Source organism: Patella vulgata, chromosome 2 (assembly GCF_932274485.2).
Source record: "Patella vulgata chromosome 2, xgPatVulg1.2, whole genome shotgun sequence".
In the NCBI taxonomy this organism is placed as follows: Eukaryota; Metazoa; Mollusca; class Gastropoda; family Patellidae; genus Patella; species Patella vulgata.
In genome coordinates, this window is record NC_065880.2 from 34,648,035 (window position 1) to 34,670,831 (window position 22,797).

General features: G+C 33.1%; 1 protein-coding gene across 1 annotated transcript; it reads right to left on the reverse strand.

Moving 5' to 3' along the window:
* Positions 1 to 215: 215 nt before the first annotated feature.
* Positions 216 to 22,782, reverse strand: LOC126811744 (serine/threonine-protein kinase 31). Its single transcript, XM_050537618.2, has 28 exons — positions 22,641 to 22,782; positions 19,503 to 19,588; positions 19,188 to 19,298; positions 18,744 to 18,826; positions 17,701 to 17,747; positions 17,440 to 17,595; positions 17,119 to 17,193; positions 16,722 to 16,871; positions 16,368 to 16,573; positions 15,625 to 15,778; positions 12,744 to 12,806; positions 12,297 to 12,340; positions 11,527 to 11,692; positions 11,171 to 11,293; positions 10,643 to 10,747; positions 9,827 to 9,916; positions 9,183 to 9,296; positions 8,606 to 8,854; positions 7,390 to 7,488; positions 7,206 to 7,286; positions 5,730 to 5,849; positions 5,424 to 5,543; positions 4,351 to 4,437; positions 4,073 to 4,222; positions 3,448 to 3,573; positions 3,078 to 3,146; positions 2,217 to 2,374; positions 216 to 1,965 (listed from the first exon to the last, which is right to left on the reverse strand). The coding sequence occupies exons 1-28, from the start codon at positions 22,710 to 22,712 to the stop codon at positions 1,437 to 1,439; spliced, it is 3,633 nt and encodes a 1,210-aa protein (XP_050393575.1). The 5' UTR covers positions 22,713 to 22,782; the 3' UTR covers positions 216 to 1,436.
* Positions 22,783 to 22,797: the final 15 nt, after the last annotated feature.

Sequence of the window (22,797 nt, forward strand, 5' to 3'; positions counted from 1 at the left end):
GATCGAATGATAAATTTAGTCATTATAGCGTTTACAGGGTTCTACAAAGTGAAATGAGGACCATTACTCTCGAAGTAATTAACAGAAATTGTTGAAATTAAATCGGTTTCTTTGTTTCACTAATGTACAAATTTCAAAAGATCAGATAATAAATGTAGTCTGTAGAGTGTTCACAAGAACATGTGGGCGTATAAAAAACGACAAAAATAAATTGATGGTGTTTATAAGAGTTCTTTTATTTACACTGCATTTATGTCTTTGCAGTATTTTCGATGAACTAAAAAGCATTATGGTTCTGAAATGAATTATGATGGACTTTTTAAAGTAATGGAAAAGAAAGACATTATTTAAACATAACAATAATTTGTGTTCAAGATCATACTCCAATTAAAACAAAATATTCTGGTTCTCAGTCAGATACCTCAGTAGTCGGTGTTACTTCAAAAATTAATTACTGCCGGTTCATAAGCAGTAATGGGATGTAAGTTCAGAAACTACAAAATTTATACTTGCATCCATGGACTGAAACAATTAGTTACTGCTTGTAAATGAACCTGGTTCTACTTAGCTTAGTGTACAGTAACAGATTTGGGTATTTAACACCAGAAATAGTTATGTATGTGAATTCCTATACAATCCTGGAAATAATGTTAGCTGTACCTGATAAAATGTGCCAGACATGTATATAAATATTATCACAAAACTCTGCTCAAAGACAAATCTATGACAGACACTGGAGGAATTATGCAAGACAAAGCTCAAATGGTGCCTTATTTTCAGGCTTGTTCATATAAACACCATGTATCAAAATAAAAATCCTTCCTTTTCACTTATACCTTCCACTAGATTAAAATCATTTGGTGATACAGCTTTTAGTGTATACAGCTTAACGGCTGTGATAAAGTGTTCAGGATTGATTGCTCAGTTTAAAGCTAGACTTAAAGACAGTATGTTCATGTACCCATTGATTTTTTACCACACTTAGAGCAAGCACCCTGGATGGATAAAGTGCTTTATACATGCACATTATTATTTGAATTTTTGGAAGGATTTTCAGAGAACCAGAATATTTTAACAATAATTATATACAAAAATAATAACAACTACATTACAGATAACATAAAGTCAACAACAGCCCCTCTCCTTGAGGTCACAATTTTAAAATGTCCCAACAACAAAAAAAAAATGAATAAAAATTGTCATTAGATTCAGATTGTCATATAAGTTCTGCATATGATAAAATAATATTTTTAAAAAAACCTAAAAATTACTGCTTTCACTAAAACAAAATTTTGACACCTTAAAGTTCTGCATTATTCATATGAAACTAAACAAATTTCAAATTTTTAGAAAGATATTTAGAAAATTGTATATATATTAGAAAATTGAATAATGTGAAAAGTTTCTATATTTAGGCTACAGTGCCTATTTTCATCTTACTGCTGTTCCGTACTATTTTCAGATTGCACTTCGTCAGAGAATGAATCAGGGGTGGATGACTCTCTTTCACTCTCCTGTTTTAATTTCTCAGCTTCGATGTTAGAATTATTTGTATTTTCGGCTACTGATAAATTTTGTAATTCAGCAGAAACGACTACATTCTCAGAGGGAAATGTTCCTTCTAGCATCTTTGTAATTTCATTTTGATCCATGTTAAAGTCACTCTCTTGGCTCGGTGTATTGTCCGAGATGGATTCCTCAACCTGATCAGGAATGGAGGACATCGCGTCTGCTAAGTCGAAGGTTCCAATTTCAAATGGTTCTTCCGAATGACTACTGCTGGGTTTAGAGTAGACTAGTTTTTGTTGTATATGACTGCTAGTACTAGTAGTAGGATAATCTGGTACATCAGGAAAAGGGTTAGAACCTTTATTTATGTCTCCTGTAGAACTAGTCTTGTATTCACTGTGCCTTACACTTATACTTGTCATGGTAAACCTGTCTCCACCACCATGACTTGCCATACTACAAAAAATAAACAAATACATATATATTTTTTACACTATTTAATATCTATTTGTATTACGACATCATCAGAGCGAAACTAAATTACTGCTACTTTTTATACCTCCACTTAAATTGCCAACACTTAAACTGAATCCAGGACCTCCTAGTTAAGGACCCAGTGTCTTACGCAACAAGCCAGTGTACCTCCCACAATAAGTAGAAATTTAGCTAAGCTTATAGAATATTTTATTATTATAAATTATATTTACCAGGTGGGTGGATTAAAGGGATTAGATGGTTGTGAGATTATAAGATTATCTGGTAAATCCATAGTGTGATAAGGTGATTGTAATAATAGTTCTACTGTTGGACGGAGATGTGAAATACTGCTGAGTAAGGAACGTAATATCATCTGAGTAGATTGATCCTAAAATACAAATAAAGTTGACATTTAAATTGTTTCAAGTAATCTAGAAAAATTGAAAAGCAATCACTTGATGTTAACATAGTGCTCTAGTATACAAAATGAAATGAAATTTGGTTTTAATGAAGAACAGACCTATACCAGGCAGTGTTCTTTGAGATACATTAAACATGGACAGAGGCGATTCCACCTAATCATTATTGAATTCCGAAGGGTATATGGGATGTCATTTTTTAGTTCCATATAGATGGTGTTCCTTGCCAGGTCTTCCATCCTGCACCAATGACAAGGGGATACCGGGCCGGATAATCATGTGGACTTTTATCAACGCCTTAATCACTGAGCCACTGTAGCTCCATTTAGTATACAACATAAGAATCCAACTATTTTATCTGACTTTTTTTTGTCAGACTCCATGAGACAATGTGTTGGCCGAAATGGGTTGCTACAAATTTAAAAGTATTTCGAACTTATGTTAGTCACGTAAAGGAGTGCTCAGGACTTAATTTGTCTCCAAATTCATCTGTTATCTTGTACACAGACTTGTACTATTTACTCTGAAGGTGGCATAGTGAAACTTACTATTAGATATTAAATAAATAGCATGGCAAATAAGTACAATGTATACAATGTACATGTAGATGTCTTAACAGAATTAAATTGTCAGGAGTTGTGTATCAACAGATTTAGTATTAAGTAGACTTACTAAAGGTAAAGAAGTAAAATCAGGAACATTATCAGGTAATAAAGCAACATTAGAATCAGGATAATGGAGCTGAAAATAAAAAAAAAATCTAATTTTAATATGTATATATTTGTGCACAAAAATTTGCCTACACAGTGGGTATTAATTATTGACTAGTATCAGTTAATAATAGAAATATATTCTTACATAAGATTTAGCAAACACTTTTAAGTATTTCTCCAATGATTTTGAAGAAATTAATTTCAAATTTTGTTTTATCATGCAAAGAACATGAGGGATGTAGAATGTTACCATATTGTATAGCTTTAGGACTTATAAATCAATTTATCAAGTGTTGACTTGTGCTGTAATAATGCTCATGTTTACCTACCCATAGTATAAGTAAACCTAGATTATATAGATCAACAGAAGGTGTTACTTCAGCCATATTACGTATTTCTGGTGGAATAAATTCTAAACCACTCTTTGTTACATACTTCTTACGACATCTATCAGTCTATAAGTAAAGAATATATCATTTAATATTGAAGAGTACGGTATTAGTAATCAACAGTAAATTATGAGCAATACTCTACTTAAATATGCAAATTAAACCAATATCTCTAAAAGTTTTACATAAAGAATAAGAGGAAAAAAGAAACCAATTGATTGACTCTGGACTTGCATCACTGATATTAAATAAATAATGAAATATCTCTTGTGTTTAATTATTGTGGCTAATACTATGCTGTACTTAAATCAACAATCCTGATTAAATGTATGAAATAGCATTTTCTGTGAGTAAGGGATTTTTTTCCGAATGAACACTGGAAGCAATCATCCATTCCACCGACCTGTGATTTCCAAAACAGAGCAATATAATCATTTAATAAGACTATAGCAAATTACTAAAAAAAGTTGCAAGTGTCCCAGGGAAGTTATACACTTATACTTCCAGCCCCAGATGATGTGTTTACCAACAAATTGAACTGTAATAGGATCCTATCCTGACCTACCACTGATCTGGAGAAATCTGGTTCCATTAATACAGCACTGCCATCATCTCTCATTATTATATTCAGTGGTGTGATGTCAGCATGAATAAAGTTTTTAGCATGAAGTGCTCCCAAACCTTTACTCACACATCTTATAATTTGTTGTATTGCCTGCAAATAAATTAAATGTTAAGATTAAACTGCTGACCCACTTTATCATATTACAATTAATAAATTCTCTAAACATCAAAAAAGTGTCTGGGAATGAGTAGTTTAATTGGTACATTTACGGTACATACCTTACTGTTTGGTCTTATACCCGATTCCATAACAGAAGTTAATAATTCTCCTTCCTTCGGTGATTTAATATAACCATGTCTGCCGCTCTAAAATATTTATACAAATACAACAAATTTAATATAACAATACAATATTAATATAAATCAAATATATAAACATTAAGATAAAATAGTAATATAACTATAAATCACATACTAAAGTAATGAATCAGGATTTTATTTTTGCTCAATATATAAATACAAGTTAAATTGATTGCTTTTGATTCTATTCTTTGTCTACTTTAATTAGAAAGAAAAAATGGTTATAAACCCATTTTCTCATATAATGCAGGAGAGAGCAGTGATGGAATGCAGTATTCTCCCATTTCATAATCCATTAAAGATACATTATGGGATGCGATAACGAGTTGGCAGTTCTCACTATAATAGTTAAAAACTAGATAACGTAAAGGCAATTTGCTGAAAATTTTATTCAAATTGACCCACTATGAACCGAGAACTAAGCGAATGAAATTTCTGTCTAGCCTCGATCATCACTACTAAAGTCAGTACGATAAACAGAATAGTCTCGATTATCCATTTAATCGTTTAATCGAGAAGGAAAGTTATGCAGAAATTGGCTCACAATCCACTTAAGATCGCAGGCTAGCGATGCCATCTAGAGTTGATTATGGTCTGGATAAGTTAATTAATGTCTAATTTATAATTTAGATAACATTTCAGGCCTAAAGAAAGACCTGCAATAGACAGATTTAGCTCTTGCATAATGTATGTTTAATGTTTTTTAATCTTGGAGAAATTAGTTGTAGTGACACTTATAGGTAACCATGTGTTCTGTGATATAACCAATACACTTCCATCATATAGAGAATAAAATATTATTATATATAATGCAAGGTAGGAGGATTTTGACCAGAAAGTAGCATGTCAATGCTTGTTTTAACCTGAGTGCCAATGCATATAACAGTGGGCTACTTATTTTTTTACCATACAACACTAGGGACTAGTCACCCTATCCTATGACTAGCAATGAAGTAATTAAATATTTATTATGAAAGAAAAAAGCAACTTACCTTATCAAAGAAGACTGTGTCTATTGAATGAAGATATTCATCTTGTATTTGAGAAAATGTAAAACACTGGTTTATAAACTGATCTTTATAAAGATGATCTGCGTCACCCAATATATAATCCTATTAAACAAAATACAAATCAAATCTATTTATACATCAGAAACTTGCTTTTCAAATAATTCTTTGTTAAAAATCTTAATCTAAAAAATCTGTGTCATTGAATGGTTAAAAAATATAAGGGGCAAATTTGTTAGCTTTGGAATATGTGTATCTTCAAATTTTGACATAATATAGCAAATTTCTCACCTTTATATAGACTGTTTCTCCACAGAAAACAGATTCATATAAATCATTAACCATGTCAGAAACTGGTGTCAGATCAAAATGTTCTATTTCATAACTATCTTTGACCAGCCCTTGATAAGTCTGTAATATAGAAACATTTACCACATAATGAATATACACTTACTGGCAGTATATTGAAATTAGGTTTTCAATTTTTAGGATCATGGGCAATAAGTATCGATGAACAACTCTCTATGTCGATACTAGCTAGACAATTCAAACAAGTCTGAGATAAATCACAGATACCATAACAGGGGCCAGAACTTGGTGAGAAAATTGTTTTCTGACTCTTTGAATTTTGATAGGCTTTCTCCTCTGATTGTCTTAATAACCCCAGTAAGTTTGACAAAAACCCTTGACCTGTTGCTTGTTTACAAGGTTTCTGTAACAGGCACAGTAATTCTGTAAAATCATATATCACTATTAATTTTGACATGGTTCAACCAGCATGTATGCTAAGGAAATCTCAACATCCGTTTCCTGTTGAGTGTTTACAAGCTATCTATGAAGGGCCAGTAACTCTGCAAAAATTGTTAAACTACACTGAATTTTGATAAGAGTTCCTCCTTAAGACTAACCGAAGAATCACAGCAAATTTGAGAGAAAAAATATCAAACACTCTGACCTGAATTTCAATAATTCGCTTGCGCGTAGGGGTCTTTAGCAGTGGGAGGAAACCGGAAGACCCAGAGAAAACCCACAAGGTTGGACAGGCGACCCTACTCCTTGTCACGTACAACCAGGGATTCGAAACCATGCCAGTTGACTCAATGACAGGCCGTATGATACAGCATGCACGTGCTAACCATTCGGCCATCCAACCCCCGTCTACCTTAGGGCCGAGCAACTAACTCAATATACGTGATACGTTTTCAAACAACTTAAACCTGTCAGTATTCATCTGGAAATGGAGACAAGCTGTATGATACGGTGTCTGGATAAAACCAGACTTTTACTTTATAAAAATAACGCGTAGGTGAATAGCCCTCGAAATGAACGGCAATCGATTATCAAGGCACCCATCAAAAAAAATGACCTGAAATCTTAAAAGGGTTACGTCTCCGGATAAGCAGTTTTGATGTTCACGTCCAAACGACTCAATATTTTGAGATGAAATTTTGAGGCGGGTAAATACACCATTCCTCTATATTTTGGCGCTTAAATTTCATCTGTACTCGGACTTTTATTTTTGAGACTCTGTTCAAATCGGGATAGTCCCGTTAAATAAAGCAGATAATTTATCAGCATTTGAATAAAGATTTATATTATCTAAAAGTTTCTATAATCTGTATGTATAAGTTGAAATAATGTGTATGAATTGTATCCAAAAAAGTATGAATTGGCTTCTATAATGAGCATGTATCAGCTTCAGTAGTGTGTACACATTATAAATGTATCAAATTAATATCATTGATAAAATAAATATACTGATCATACCATCTGGGTATCAATACCAAAATCAGTAAACTCAGATAAAACTTCTGGAAAATGGGCTTCTGCTAACTTTGACATTGAACACTGAAACAAAACAATATACATAAGTGTAATAAAACAGAGGGGTTCATAAATAATTATAATGATAGGTAATAAAGATATCACAAACTAAGTCCTGGTAACTTACCAATTGTTTACTTTCTTGTATCAATATCTGGTGGATTTCATTACGTATTTCATTAATATCTGTCTTTATTTCATCTAATTCATCTCCCTCTCCTTCATTCTATATCAAAATAAAACATCAACCTAATAACCCAAATCTACAGATTCCTTGAAAGACTGTAATAATAATATCAAGAATGCTAATAGATATCAGTTTTCAAGAACAGACCTTAAAGTCATGTTAAAACAATCTATCTCTACACATTTTCAAATACTAGTATAAATTTTACAATTTATATGGCTGACTCACAGCTGGGCCCATTACATTGCCAAAGCAATTAGTTACATTACCATTACTTTTTAAATGTAATCACTACAATTACTTTCCCATTTTAAGCAATCTATTTCATTAACATTTCCCATTACACTGAAAGTAATTCATTACCATTATCCATTACTTTATGACTATATAAATAAAAAAAACTTTTTCATAGACCTTAAAAGAACAACACCTTACTTTTCTGCCATGAAGCACCTATGATTCACTATGATAGGTTTTTGTGTATAAATTGTTATTTCTATCAAATATCACATCACAGCAAAAGTAAATGTGTAAAATTTATACTAGTATTTGAAATATCTAGCATAGATATGCTATAAAAGTGTACAGCCATAAATCAACAAGAAGACACAGTCATCAACATCCAGCACCCTTTGAAGATACATGGATAGGCAATCTCTGTGTTATTGTAAATCAACAATCAAAAACTACTAGTGAACAATATGTATAATTGGACTATGCCTTGGAAATTGGAAGTGAGAGGCAACTAGTAGGTGTCTCAATTGTGGACCGAGGTGAGATTGTCTGTTGTATTAACTGGACGGGTAGGCCTGTCATCCTTCGGTTATGTCTTTGTTGAATGAGTAACCATGGTAACCCCACCGGGGTTTCTGAATAGTATAAATAAAAACGCCCACCACGTGAGTCTAATCAGTCTGAAGAGTTTAATATGAACAAAACTAGTCACTGAAACTCGGATAACCAGGTCTTCAAGCCACTTTTATGTCTTATAATATTATAATTGTTCTGGATGGGTAATTGTCCTCCTCCCCTAGTGTACATGTTATAAGATGTGTATCAAATAGTATCTGGCATCCCAATCATTCTACCTGATTATAATGGATATTTCAATAACTTCTGAAAGTTGGATACTAAGTCTCATTCAAAAAATACATACCTCTTCATGATCTTCTTTATCTGCTATTCTATGTCTTAATTTTGATTTTAATGATCGTAACCTTTTGCGTGTAGATTGTAATTCAGTAGTAGATGGTTTACAGTTTAACCATGGTTCTATATCGGTTATCATCTGTTGAAATTCTGTTAATAATTGTGTATAATTATCTATACATGATCTCTCCTGTTGTAATTCTTTATATAAACTTTGTACAAGGTTAGCTAAAAAAGCTGAATCACGACCAGATTCCTGAAACAATTACAAAACATGTATTGCATATACAAATAAAATATCAACTAGTAAAGAAATTACTATTACCAGTATCGCTTTTTTTCAATGACTATTCTTCCCAAAATAGATACATTGTTAACATAACAATGCATCATTTGCATTTTTCGTTGAAATATCAAATTTCTCACAGCTTAATCTACACTAATACGACTTTCAAATTGATTATTTAACCTTTAATTAAGAAAACAAAATCAAATTAAAAACGCTAGATAATGTCCCGTCGGCAGGCTTATTACATAGCAATTCAACATATCTTTATAAATAATAATAATAATACAGTACTTACTGTATCTGATTTACTTATTTCCGATTGTAAAGCTGATATATAGTGTTTTAACTGTCCATCTATATCTATATTTACTTGTTGATCTGCTGATTCCATGTCTTCTAAACTCAATAACTACAAAATAAATATCAGTATAAGGTCCCATATAATCTGTCTAATCTAGCAGCTATCACATTTCCTCTAAAGCATATTATTTAGCACCCAAGATCAAAAGCACAAATTCAGTATAAATATCTTTATCATGTTCCAATGATATGGTCTAATATTATTACTAGCTACCAATATTCTAAGAGATATTTAAGAAAACCCTGATTTTTAAAACAATTTGAGACTACAAACATGATTTTCTCACAATCAAATTAAATTTAGAGAAATGGCTATAACCGTATAGCACTCAGAACAGTTCCCATATTCAATTTCCCATAATTTACAATACAAAGTCAAAACGACTATGTGATCTGAATGCTGACTTGTCAAAATCGTACGAAAAGAAACCTAACAGAATTAACATCAGATTTTAATTACATTGAATTGATCAAAACCCACTTCTTCTTAAATACGGCTCTCGTGGTAATAATGCTCCAGAGAAATTTAGATTATATGATAACATCAGTTTATTAAAGAGAAAACAGATATTAACATACCGTATGAAACTGCATTAGTGATGCTAGTACAGCCTGTTTACTTGTATCAGTCTGTTGACGACATTGTTCTGATTCCTGTTTCTTCTTTTCCTGTATAAAAAAAATCTATTATTTCTAAATTGTTTCAACAGAATTTAGTAATAGAACAAAATTCTATTGAATACAATTACTATTAGTTACTGAGTTTTCACTTGTGTATCCTAGTTGAAATATCGCTCAGTAATAAAACAGTAAATTAATTCAATAGTATTGTGTCCTGTGTATTATTTATCGTAAATAAAAAAACACAGAAAGAAAGATTCAATCGGTAACCAATTATCAATGCTTAAAAGCTTATTTTTATGAGTCTTCATTCTTTTTTGCCTAGGAGCCATGGTGGCTAGGTGGTTAAGAAGCTGGCTCGCTAGCCTGGAGGTCGGGTGTTCGATCCCTGCATTGGCCGAGAAAGTTCATACTGATTTTCCGACGTGGTTTCCCTTGTCAGTGGTGCAGAACGAAGGGCCTGACAAGGAAAGCTGTCTAGTCCTTCGGATGAGACAAAAAAACGAGGTCCCGTGTATACATTAGAATGCACGTAAAAGATTCCTTGGCAGTTGGAATTCGATATAAGAGTAGGCGATAGTGCCGCTGCCCAGGCAAAATTTCACTCATAGCACACTGTATGGCGTATGCCCGTCTTCATTAGCCCAGTATAGGAGCAGAACAGTAGGACGTTAAACCCCATTTCATTTCATTTTCATTTCATTTCTTTTTTGCCTGAAGAGATATAAATCATTTGCTAATTTCAATTTTAATTTTTTTGTTTTATTAATTTACCTTCCAATCTTGGTAAGCTGGACCCAATTCACTTAGCATGTTTGGTGACGGAATAAGAAAGTTAATAAAGTAACTATAATTTCTTTCAATAACATCCATACAATTCTACAATAAATATGATTCTTATATAACATCTGTCCATACAATTCTGTAATAAATACAACTTTATACCGTATATTATTCACAATTTTAACATTACCATGCTTGCACCAAGTTACAAGTTTTACAGAATACATGTAAGACATATTCTTTATTATGACTCTTTAACATCATATATTCATCCACATATTTAAGATATATGCATGTTCCTGAAGCTATAAAAACTGATGGTATATCTCTGTTATGTGACATTTTAAATTGAACTATTGTGTTTAATTTACCCTTGTATTAGTTGTATTATATATTTAATATTTTTACTAAATATGGATTAGTATTCCCACTTTTTTTAAATGATATATAATGTAGTAATTTGGACAAATTAAATTCAAAGTCAATATTTCAAACCATTATTAATTTGCAAGTATTTACCGTCACTTGAGTTCCTCTTTCTTGTAAGGGATACTTCTTTAATTCAGCCACACAAACATTCAATTTATCAAACAATTCAATTCTAGCTGCATCTCTAGTTGTCACCATTTCTATTAACTCTGACTGTATAATTAATATATAAAATTAAACATAAAGCAATAAAATCACAAAATATCCAAATATTGGGCTGGCAAATTATTGAACCATAAAATTACTGAACCTTGAAATAGTGTAAATTTAAAGGCGACAAGAAATTTTGACTTGGGATTGTCGTATACTCAGTGAACATTACAACTTGTGTAGCCTCCAATTACCTGCAAATTTCTTATCACACAAAAAAAGAAAGAATTATCTACCTTATCTTTACAGAGTGATATTTCTTTCTGTGCAGCTCTATATGTAGATAATGTTGACACTACTGGTGGTAGAGATTCTATCTGGATAGTTTTCGACTTATTTTCACCAGAAATGATTTTAATTGCTTCATCTAAAGGTGTATTTTTATCATCTGGAAACTGAGATCTACAAGTACAATGACAATATTCAATATCAATTCCTAGTCCAATCCACTAACTACTTTGGTTTTATATTGGGGGTTGGGTGGCCGAATGGTTTATCCTGTCTGTGAACTTTGGATCATAAGGTCTGAACCGAAATCACCTAGTTTGTTCTCTCTCTCTCTCTCTCTCTCCCCTTCTCTCTCTCCCTCCATCCCTCACTTTGATTTTATAATATACCATCTGATCTTCTTTAAGTTGCATTTAGTAATTGAACAGTAACACACTAACACTATTTATGGAATAACAATTACTGGTTTATTAACATGCAACAATGATACTCTCATCTTTATCAAGCAAATGGTAACATATATGTATAAAACTTAAGTATTTTTATACAGTAAAAGGAAGCCATAAGTATATACATGTCTGGTGGAATCATATTATATAGCACACTACTACTGCTTTTAAGTGGCATTTTAGTAATTGATAGGTCATAACACATTTATATGGATATCAATAGTTATGATAAAGAGCACCATCAAAACGTTACTAGTATAATAAACCTGCATAATATAAATTGTCTTGTTTTATAACATCATTATGTTATCAATTTTTAATAATCATACCTGATGTGTTTTACTTTTGTGGCCAGATTCATAACTACCTGTAGCTGAAATTGAAATTTTAATGGGGTTTTTTTTTTTGCTAAAAATATATGATACACAATGACAAGATTATCAAGACACTTTAAATATAAAACATTTCAATTGTAAGACATTTTATTTCAGCCATCACAGATAAAAATATAATACAGCAACATAAAGAATGTGGTTGCGAAACCGCAAATAAGTGATATTGTCAAACACAATATACTTCAAACCAATAAAATAAATGAAAGTGAAGAATCAATTGGATAGCTGATCATAGTTATTAATGACATATCAGATGTCATTATCATGTAAACGTTTCCGAACTTGTATGTTAAAATAACAAAAAACAACAAGGGGCATATCCATTTATTTGGACTCATTCAATGAATATATAAATATTAGAAAAGAAAAAGAATATCTTACCATTTGATTAAGATTGTTTTCTATTAGTTTATTTGAGACTGTGGAAAACTCAGTTTGTAAATTCTAAAAAAAAAAATGGTTAAAATTCATTTCAAAATTCTATATGGTATCTGAATCCAATTCAAATATAGACATCTTTAATATAAAAAAACTATTGATTAATTATGTGTTGAGACCAGTGTCCACCATAACTTCTATTTCCATGACAACAGGATTTGTGTGTTTGCAATATCTGATATGATTTAGAAACAAGGTAAACCAAAACACTCAATCTACCAATCACAGATATCATCTTCTTGTGTGTTGATATTATCTGTTCAGATGTCACATCTGGTGGACCAATGACTTCTTTATTTGGCATTTAGTAATTGAACAGTAACACACTAAACACTATTTATGGATAACAATTACTTGCTTAAATTGGGAATTTCATATTTTCTAAGAAAGTCAAAACATAATTAATTCTATGTCTTTTGCTCAATATGTTATCAACTCACGATTATACGACCATGGGCATTATTTCCCACCCTTAAAAATCATTGACACAGGAAATAATAACACAATTACCTCCCTTGTTTTCCTATTGCCTCCATGCATTATCTACCTTCAAAGGTTGGAATTTGAAGTTGAAAATGATATTTTTGCCAATTTCTCAGCTGGCAATAGTGAATTATAGGATTAATAGGGTTATACTTTAACAAGGTAGGACAGTTTATGGATACCCTCTATTAGGCTTTATTTTGATAATTTTTAAAAATATAACTTAACCAGCGGCTGCCAGGCAGGATACGCCCACATTTTTGAGAAATGGATAGAGAACAAGCTAAAAATCTGTAGGTTATAAACTTACATTTCAAGTTTCAACAAAATCGGATAAAAATTGTGACCTCTATAGGGTCCACAACCTTGATATACCATATTTTTACGCTATTTTAGAACGAACGACGGCCATTTTGTCTGTCAATTTTGGGCCGATTTTCACGAAATTTAAACTCAGCCGTCCTTAGGGTGTAACAGTGATATAATAATACGGTTTTTTAAATCGGATAAAACGCGATTTTTCGTACAATCAGGGGCCATAATACAGGAAGTTACTGTCCGATATGCACAAATTTCGAAAGGAATCGAGATCTTTGGGTTATAAACTTACATTTCAAGTTTCAACAAAATCGAATAAAAATTGTGACCTCTATAGGGTCCACAACCTTGATATACCATATTTTTACGCTATTTGAGAACGCTATTATGACCTCTATAGGGTCCAAAAGCTAAAAACACGATTTTTCGTACAATCAGGGGTCATAATTCAGGAAGTAACGGTCCGATATGCGCGAATATGAACCAAGATCTTTAGGATATAAACATACATTTCAAGTTTCAACAAAATCGGATAAAAATTGTGACCTCTATAGGGTCCACAACCTTGATATACCATATTTTTTGCTATTTGAGAACGAGGGGCGGCCATTTTGTCTGTCAGTTTTGGGCTGATTTTCACGAAATTTGAACTCAGTCGTCCTTAGGGTGTAACGGTGATATAATAATACGTTTTTTTAAATCGGATAAAAATTATGACCTCTATAGGGTAAACAAGCAATTTTTCGTACAATCAGGGGCCATAATTCAGGAAGTTACGGTCCGATATGCGCGAATATCGAAAGGACCCGAGATCTTTGGGATATAAACATACATTTCAAGTTTCAACAAAATCGGATAAAAATTGTGACCTCTATAGGGCCCACAACCTTGATATACCATACAGTATTTTTACGCTATTTGAGAACGAACGGCGGCCATTTTGTCTGTCAGTTTTGGGCCGATTTTCACGAAATTCGAACTCAACCGTCCTTAGGGTTTAACGGTGATATAATAATACGTTTTTTTAAATCGGATAAAAATTATGACCTCTATAGGGTCCACAAGCTAAAAACGCGATTTTTCATACAATCAGGGGCCATAATTCAGGAAGTTATGTTCAGATATGCGTGAATATCAAAAGGAACCGAGATCTTTGGGTTATAATCATACATTTCAAGTTTAAAATAAATCGGATAAAAATTGTGACCTCTACAGTGTTCACAAGCTAAAAACGTGATTTTTCGTACAATCAGGGACCATAATCCATGAAGTTACAGTCCGATACATGCCAATATCGAAAGGAACCGAGATCTTAGGGTGATAAACCTATATTTTAATCGGATAAAAATTGTGACCTGTAGACTGTTCACAAACAATTGTGGACGGATGTCCGGACGGACAGGGGCGACGACAATATACGTTCACATAAAAATGTGGGCGTATAAAAATATGAAATTGTAGCTTTAACAATCATTTGCATAATAAAGACGAGAGTATCATCGTCGAAATTGTTGGCATTTAAAGATACATTATGTAAGATTTAGATGCAGAGCTGATCGTTCTTGCTATAATAGTTCAAAAATAGATAATGAAAAATGATTATATTGAAAATTCTTTCAAATTACTTTATTCTGGACGAAGATGTAGCGCAGATCGTTTATTATCAAAGCAACGGTACTTGACAACCAAGACTAAGTCTCGATTAACTATTTCATCGTTAAATTTTAAAATCTTGTGGGTGTTCAAATCCATTTAATCTCGACTATTCAATGTTCTGGAGAGTTGATTATAGACTTTTCATGTGACTAAATGTTCAAATAATAATTTCTACAAGAGTTGAAGCCAGGAAAAATATATGCAATAGGAAGGTTTAACACTTACATAATGAAGCTTTATGTAGATGAATACATAACACAAGACATGTTTTTCATTGGAGATCAATTATTACTCTACTCAAAATTATTGAAAATTGTATCTTATTATCTGAGAAACAACATGTTTTATACATGTGTATTTAACAAACCTTCATCTTTCCTCTCATATTAGCTAACTCCATATTTAACATATCTCTTTCTGAGCTAACTTTATCTAGTTCTCTTTTCTTAGCTTGCAGTGCTGACTTGTCTAATCCACTTAAAGATTGCATCATTTCTCTTGAATTATTATTACTATTGCGACTAAAAAATATAAATTAGACATAGCAATGAATCAAAAACTGATTTTACTACAGATAATTGTAAACAACAATATTGTAAAAGTTGAATCTCTCAAAGAAATATCAGTCCAATAATGGTACAATTCTGTTCAGTATTTACAAAGATATAATTCACTGAACACTAGTGTTGAAATTGCTGATCAGTACTTTCACTTTTTAGACAATAGCCAATTTTTCACTGATTAATTCCTGCTAAAATATAAAATCTAATTATGGAAACAAAACCAAACTATAAATGGTGGTTAATCTCCTGGAATGAATTAAAACAAATTAAGAGGCCCATCTAAAGATTTCACAGAACAATTATGGTTGGCACTGGCTTCTATATATTGTCAAATGTTGTAAAAATATCTTTTAAAAACTTAACATAATTTGACTGATATTCCTTTTAGATATTCATATTTCACAACATTGTAGTTTTGCAAGGGACTATTAAATATCTCTCAAATGACAATTAGAAGCTTTAAAGCTAACATTTTCCAAGAAATAGTTTCACTGCTTATAGTGTGTTTTCAACCAAAAATAAATACAATTCTATGGAGGATACTTACTTCATTCCCATTTTCATATCATCTCCCATTCCTATTGGTTTCTGTAATTGTCTGATGACCCCGTGACCTTCAGCTACCACTTTGTCTATAATACTTTCACCATCTTCAAATAATTCGGCATAATAACCACTACCATCTGTTAATCTACGACGTAATATAGCACGCAAAACTTTTCCAACAGTTAACTCTTGTAAAAAAGCTATACCCTACATAAATAAATAGATGTAATATGTCAAAGGGGAAAGTAGTTATTGGTTTAAATCTTATTTTATTCTAAATGAATAAATAATGATAAAGCAATAAATATTTATCAATTATCAAACGATATAAAAGGATGAAATAAAAATAAATAACCTTTGGACAACTGAGATCTTTTGATCTGAGGTTGTGTAGTACTAATTTCTGAGCAAATGGTGAATAGTTTGTAATTTCTTGAGGTATTTCTACTAAAGATGAGGGATCAATTTCTTCACTATTTCCATAATCTATATACTGTATCTTTACCTACAAAATACACAAAATAAACTGAAAATAAGTTAAATAACTTGTTCTTAACAATGCAAAAGTTAAAATAATCACTGGAAGAAAGGTGATTGTTTTTCCAGGTCATAAATATAAGGGGAGGTAACTGTGCATAATTCTCCCTAATGTAATATTATCTCCTCTTAGACCACAGATTACTCTGAAGTTGATGTTCAGTTACAAAAACTTGTTTTTTTCCTCGTCAGTTAATTATCAGTAAGGTACTTACTTTATCTGTTCCAAGTATCTGCTTCACTTGACACCTATACCATTGATTATCTTCAAAAAATTTGGATGCATAAACCTGAAAAAATTAATGTGGGATTATGTGTTTCATTACAGAAACTAGTTTTCTTTGTATACAAATAAATGAAAAATGACAAGTGTTCTTGAAATTTCTGGAAACGTCAATGAAAGCTGTTAAATATCTTTATCTTAATAGCTACATAATAGGACGGAAATATGCAATAGCTAAGTATTTAAAGCTTACTAAATTACAAATTTCCTTTCAAAGACATAGGATTAAAAACTGAACCAAAATTTTACCAACCTTGCTATATTCCACAGGTCCTGATAATTTTGGAGCAGACGGACAAAGTTCTGCCAATTGAGTTAGGACATTCTGTACTTCCTTGAGATTGTCTTCATTAGAGGTCTGAGCAAACACTGTGATAGGTGTCTCAGCATGAGTTACAGTAACATATTCCTGTAAATGAGGAGTAAGTAATTGTTATTGTTTTTTACTACCACAAAAAAAAAAAAAAAAAATTTTAGCCTAATAATAAAAGGATAAAAATGTCCATAAACTAACCTCCATCATGTCTTTTGAAGAATTTGAGGCTGTGTCAATATTAGAAACTGAAATTATATGATTTAAATAATAACTAAAAAGAAGTGGCACCATACACAAAATAAAAAAATAGGTTGCCAGGCAATGAAACATACGCCCACAGCAGCTATATCGTCCGGGCAGTCAACAAAAGTTGTCGAATATTTTTACTTTTTCCGGTAATGAAACATTTATAATACATTAAAATTTGATAAAGAGTAACAACTCATTAAGTAATTATCAGAAAACCATTAGAATTTGTTTAGTTTTTATAAAGTTCTGCCCCATGCTAACATTTAGTATACGTAACTTTTAACATCATGGATTTAGCTGTTCAAGTCATAAAGATTCATTGAAAATCAATACACTGTATCAATTTAAAGTCAATCGCTGAAAATCAATAGGATTCTTCGTCTCATGACCTTAAACACTGTGTATCAATTTAAAGTCAATCAGATATTAACTTTAGCCTCTAGAGCGTCCACAAGTGTTCAAGGGCCATAACTCTGGCAGTAATAATCGGAAATCGCTGAAAATCAATAGGCCTCTTCGTCTCATGACCTTAAACACTGTGTATAAATTTAAAGTCAATCGGATATTAACTTTGACCTCTAGAGCGTCCAAAGTAATTGTGGACGTCGGACCGACGGACAGGGGCGACAACAATATACGATACATTTCAATGTGGGCGTATTAAAATCGGTTTAATCGCGCATTGGTGGTTAAGTACTATCAATATACTAATAAATTCTCTGTAAGAAAATTCTACATTTATTCATTATGGTGCTTCTATGGGATCAAGTAAATTTCTTTTACAAAAATATGTATAAAACCAAAATGTCATAAGTTAACAACATTCAGACAGGGAGTTTGTGACAGTCTTTAATAAAATGGGATTCAGTATTTAGATAAAGCAAATCTCAGATACGTAGAAAACTATCACACCTTTTTAGTAATCTGCCAAATATTATAATTTCTATAAAATACTAGATGTCGTAAATGTCGTCATTAAATATAAACTGTACCTAGATCTGGTTCTTTCTGTGATAATCCCATTTGCAAAACTGGTTTATCTTTCATCATTCCACCGGACATATTAACACCAGGTCTACAACAATACAAATAAAACATATATAACATGCAGATTACTGCTTCATAAAATATGCTGCTTTGTAGCTATTAAGTACTGGTGCTGGTAAAAGAAATCTTTAAAGTAGTAAAAGAAATCTTTAAAGTGGTAGAACCGATACAATATCTACAGCTACACTATGAAAAAATCACGATTTTTGCAAACTAGCCTTTTTAAAAAGTCAAAATAATTTGTGTGTAGAATTAAAATGTTACATGCCCAAATTTTCAAAAATATATATATTTGAGTCATAAACAACTCCCCATTATTTTCCTAGTTTTGTTTACAATCAACATTCTGCTTTTACACCAAAGAAATCCTGTCATTTTAAAACAGTTACCTTTTGCGTTGTTCTGCTCTACGAACAATAAGTTTATTTGGACCAATTTCCATTTTATTTCCATCTTCAATTGCTCGTTTGGCATCTTCTTCACATAAGTATTTCACATAGCTTGAAAATAATACATAAATCAAGAAAATTATGGAGCAATTTCTTGTTTTTATTTCAAATTTTTAACTCAAGTATTGTGCCTGATGTGAAGTATTCAATATTGGAGTCATTCAATGACAGAGTCACTGTTTTCACTATGAATAAAAATCATTAGCTTTAAAAAGAAGAAGAAAATCCTGATTTTACTTTAATATAAAAACTTACGCTAATTTTTGTCCTGGATGATTACTATCTCTTACAATAATGGCAGCTATTTCTCCATATTTGTTAAACAACTTCCCAACTTTCTTCTGCAATTGTGAATATTTACAATTTCATAAAAATAATATCTATTAAAGATAAGATATGAAAGATAGACCATTTGCTTGGCTACCATTCTTTGGTTGCATCCTCCACTAAATCTCATTACAACTCATGAAATACCCCCCACTCCTTCCGACTATCTTTCTCAATGTATAATTAGGGCCTACCTATGACACAACTTTCAATTGTCATACACCGAAATCCAATAAATATCCTAAAATAATGTAATAACTATAGTCAATGAATGATGAGAAACAGCAATCATGATCATGTGATATACACACTTTTACAATGGCAACACATGATGGCTCCTAAAGTGGACTGACTGGGATTACCATCCATGGATTCTGAGAAAAGGTAGACATTACCTTATTTTATCAAGAACTAAAATATTGGCTATTGATATATGTCAGTTGGTAATTATGTCACAGGTAAGAAATAGACAAATATGGTGCACAACATGGTATATCCTGAATACTTTAATACAGGGTTGAAATGGGATTCAGTGGAGAATACACCTAAAAAATTTATCTGTAACTAAATTCCAAACAGGATTTCTATTTGGTGTGTCTAAAAGAGTTATCAAATGATGTTTCCTAGTTCATAGTCCGGGGTTGTGGTTTCCCCTTGTCAGTGATGCAGGACGGAGGACCTGACAAGGACAGCTGTCTAGTCGTTCGGATGGAATGAAAAACCAAGGTCCCATGTACATATTGGCATGCAAGTAAAAGATCCCTTGGCAGTTGGAATTCGATATAAGAGTAGGCCGTAGCGCTGCTACACGGGCAAAATTACCCTCATAGCACACTGTATGGCGTATGCCCGTCTTCATTAGCCCAGTTTAGGAGCAGAACAGTAGGACGTTAAACCCCATTTCATATCATTTCATTTAGTCAGAGGTTGAGTGATTGGATACCATATGATTCAGTAATTCAATGATTATAGTTTCTGGTATGTACAAATTAAAATTGTGACTTGAGTGTACTAAAGTAAAAGCTAATATTGGTTAGCTATACATGTATAATCACAGGTGTCTGACCTATCCACATATACTGAGTGCCATATGGAACGCATCACTTTTTTTTCCCAAATATTTTATTACTAGGTGGTTTTGTATGTATAATATTATGCAATACTATGAACTATTGTTTCACACAATGCTCCCAAACGCAAAAAAATATCGGCCTGTGTGAAAAAAAATAAAAGTGCGCGAGATGCACATGAAAAACCCAATATTCACATGCAGTATTGTGTGTGAGCCCTTAAAAAGCATGTTTTCAACTTAATGTGCAGTACATGAACTGTGAAACGTCAATCTGTCGTAATTTGTTTTTGGACGTGTGAAGGAATCGAGCTAGAGATGCTGAGACTTACTGAAAATCAACGGAATGAAGCCATGGGAATGTACAGGGCTGGCATTTCTACACGTGCTATTGCCAGACACTTCAAATGTCATCAGTCCACTATTGTAAGGTTGGTGAAACGTGTTCGAGTTACTGGATCAACACGTGACCGTCAACGTCCTGGTCCACAACACATTACAACCCAGGCTCAAGACCGCTACATCCTGGTCACTCATCTGCGTGACAGATTCCGCCCAGCGACTCGAACAGGTGCAGCGGTTGTCGGAAGACAAGGCCCAGTAAGTGCCAACACCGTAAGACGTCCTTTAAGAGAAGTAGGACCCCGTGCACGACGACCGTATGTTGGAGCTATCCTCAGGGATCATCACCGTCAGCGGCGTTTGATATGGGCTCAACGTCACCAGACATGGAGAAGAGTAGACTGGCAAAGTGTGTTCTTCAGTGATGAGAGTCGCTTTCATCTTTATCACGCTGATGGCCGTCAACGTGTGTGGAGACGTCTTGCAGACTGCTGGGTCTTCGAAATGAATCGATGGGGTGGGGGAAGTGTAAGGGTGTGGGGAGGCTTCACATTTCATCACCGGACCGCCCTACACATTTGCAGGGGTCGCGTTAATGCTGTAGCCTACCGTGATGATGTCTAGCAACCAATTGTTGTTCCAGTGTTTCGAGCGCACCCACAACTTCAGCACTTCCAACAGGATAATGCACGTCCGCATACCGCCCGTTTTAGTATGGACTACCTGGCTGCTAACAACATCAATGTCTTGGACTGGCCAGCCATGTCTCCGGACATGGCACCGATAGAACATGTCTGGGATGAGATTGGAAGCCGTCTGTATCGGAGACCACAGATGCACATCATTGCTGCTTTAGAAGCTGCTCTTGTCCAAGAATGGAACAATTTGCCCCTGGCCTTCATTCAAACATTGGTAAATTCCATGCGACGTCGCTGCACAGCGTGCGTAAAGAGCCCGTAGAGGACACACGCGCTACTGACATCTGTGTCATACTTTTGGTTTTGACCCCTCTGACTTTGTACCTTTGATTACAGATTAAACATCCATAAGTGTACAAATGTGTTGTTATTGATGTGTTCCCATTTGAATATTGTTCACAATAAGAAGCAAAATAAATAAGATATGTTTACAGGGTCATTTTGTTATAAGAAAAACTCAGTGATGCGTTTTCCATGGCGCTCAGTATATATATATGCATACACCATGTCCAACCAGACAATATATTCTTTTTTATTATATATATTGTCTGCTTGGGCATGATGTATGCATATATATACGGATAGAAGGTCAGACTCCTGTGGTATAATAGTATACCCTAGTGGTGGTGGTGGTACCTACTAGGCCTAACAACTAGCCTAATTCATAATGTGTTGTGCCTTTCATCATCAAAAACTTTGGTGAAGTGACTCACATTACGAGCAATTAACAGGATCTATAGTTTCCATTACCACCCCTCCCCCACGGACCCACATCTGTAAAAAATAAAAAGCTATCAGAGATCCGGAAGTGTCAGATTTTTCGAGCATTCCAGTGCGGACAATGACAAAAGAAAAACAGGTGACCGACCCGTGAGACAAAAGTCGTGAGTAACCAAGTGAACAAATGGACATCCGACATTCATCTAATGCTCTATATAACTGAATCAATATAGAAACCTGATCAGCATCTTCCGGCAAATTACCCACAAATACATCAAATGTTTGTGGATATCGCCTCTGCCCTGCCATTTCTATATTTCTATTTTTTTTTTACAGGAACCGCAGTAGCATGAGCCACAGGGAAAATACAACAAATCGGCTTGTGCAGGGGAGA

Coding starts and splice junctions, on each gene's coding strand:
- LOC126811744 (XM_050537618.2), bottom strand. CDS start 22,712: ATGGCAGGGCAGAGGCGATATCCACAAACATTTGATGTATTTGTGGGT. Junction 15,779..16,367: donor GATATGAAAATGGGAATGAA/GTAAGTATCCTC, acceptor TATATTTTTTAG/TCGCAATAGTAATAATAATT. Junction 2,375..3,077: donor ATTTTACTTCTTTACCTTTA/GTAAGTCTACTT, acceptor TTTGTATTTTAG/GATCAATCTACTCAGATGAT.